Genomic DNA, 1,523 nt, shown 5'->3' on the forward strand with positions numbered 1-1,523 from the left:
CGTGTGACGGAAATGTTACGCCCCTTAACATACTGTGATGCCGTCTCCCAGCAGGATGAGACTCAGACCAGCTGCTCTGCTCGTGCACATCCCATCATCGGTTCTCTTTTAGCAGTTCAGTCAATGTACTGTTAGGAGTAACTGAATAACTCGGGATATTTGTTTATTTCGCGTCAGAGGGAGTGTCAGGCACGTTTAAAAACCGAATAACTTAAGTAATTTGTGGATTAGTGTGTACTGGAGGCGCGAACCGTTTCAAACGATTCAGTTCGATTTGGTGAACTGGTTCGACCGGTTCACTAAGAAGATAATATGTGCCCAAAAACCTTTAAAACAATCACAAATTTTGGGGGCATAAAAAACGCATTCAACTTTACACAAGTAACGTTACGTGAGAGCATGAAACATGTAAATAAATAAAAATATTTCAAGGCTCTATCAACGTGACATGAATAAAAAAACTTAACTTAAAAGAACTTAAAAGAAAATAGCTTACGCTGAGATCGTTTTCCCGCAGATGATTTGGGCTGGCATCGTAAGATTTTAAATGCGTTGCGAATTTAAAGTGAGATTAAGTTTTGTGTTTTGCAGTTTACGCTGTTAACAGAGAGCACGTGTTGAACTTTTTCCGCTTCTGTCTTGAGCTCTGTGTCCGTCTGAAGTTACGAATTGAATCCGCCCCTGCGTTTGTGAATATCATCAAGTGCGTATTACGTCAATGATGTGTTGCTGGCTGCACCAATCAACATCCAAGGCGCCTTAGAAATGAGGAATACAACAAAGGATTATAGTAAGGAGGCGATAACACGAGAAATGCTAGAAATACAAAGTATATCTATATAGGCTACACGCTACCAGTCAAAAGTTTTTAAACAGTAAGATGTTTAATGTTTTCTCTGCTGCTCATCAAGCCTGCATTTATTTGATCCAAACTACAGCAAAAGCAGTATTATTGTGAAATATTTTTACTATTTAAAATAACTGCTTTCTATTTGAATATTTTTTTTAATGTAATTTATTCCTGTGATCAAAGCTGAATATTCAGCATCATTATTCCGGTCTTTAGTGTCACATGATCCTTGAGAATTCTTTCTAATAGACTGATTTGCTGTTCAAGAAACATTTTATTATTATTATTATTATTATAATCAATGTTGAAACAGTTGTGCTGCTTAATACTTTTGTGAAATATTTGGTCATTTATTTATTTTTTTTTAATTCTTGAATGAATAAAACATTTAAAAAAAAAATTAAATATGCACTTGTTTTTTTTCTTTACTTTATTATTATTATTATCAATATTTAAACACAGTTGAGTACATTTTTTTCTGAATTCTTTGATGAATAAAAAGATCCAAAGATCAGGATTTATCTGAAATAAAAAAAAGTTTTGTAACATTATACACTATACCATTCAAACGCTTGGAGTCAGTATAATTTTTGGGGGGTGAAAGAAATGATAGAAATTAAAGGGGTGGTTCATTGCGATTTCACTTTTTTAACGTTAGTGTGTAATGTTGCTG

General features: G+C 33.9%; 1 protein-coding gene across 1 annotated transcript in view; it reads right to left on the reverse strand.

Moving 5' to 3' along the window:
• LOC107672350 (C-1-tetrahydrofolate synthase, cytoplasmic-like) overlaps nucleotides 1–691 on the reverse strand; it is a gene marked incomplete at its 3' end in the record, with an annotated part of 33,755 nt that extends 33,064 nt beyond the window's left edge. The window contains exon 1 of the mRNA XM_016465503.1: nucleotides 497–691. Coding sequence (XP_016320989.1) covers nucleotides 497–534 — 38 coding nt within the window. The remainder of the gene's footprint in view (nucleotides 1–496) is intronic.
• Nucleotides 692–1,523: the final 832 nt, after the last annotated feature.

Source organism: Sinocyclocheilus anshuiensis, unplaced genomic scaffold (assembly GCF_001515605.1).
Source record: "Sinocyclocheilus anshuiensis isolate Anshui unplaced genomic scaffold, SAMN03320099.WGS_v1.1 scaffold452, whole genome shotgun sequence".
Taxonomy (NCBI): Eukaryota; Metazoa; Chordata; class Actinopteri; order Cypriniformes; family Cyprinidae; genus Sinocyclocheilus; species Sinocyclocheilus anshuiensis.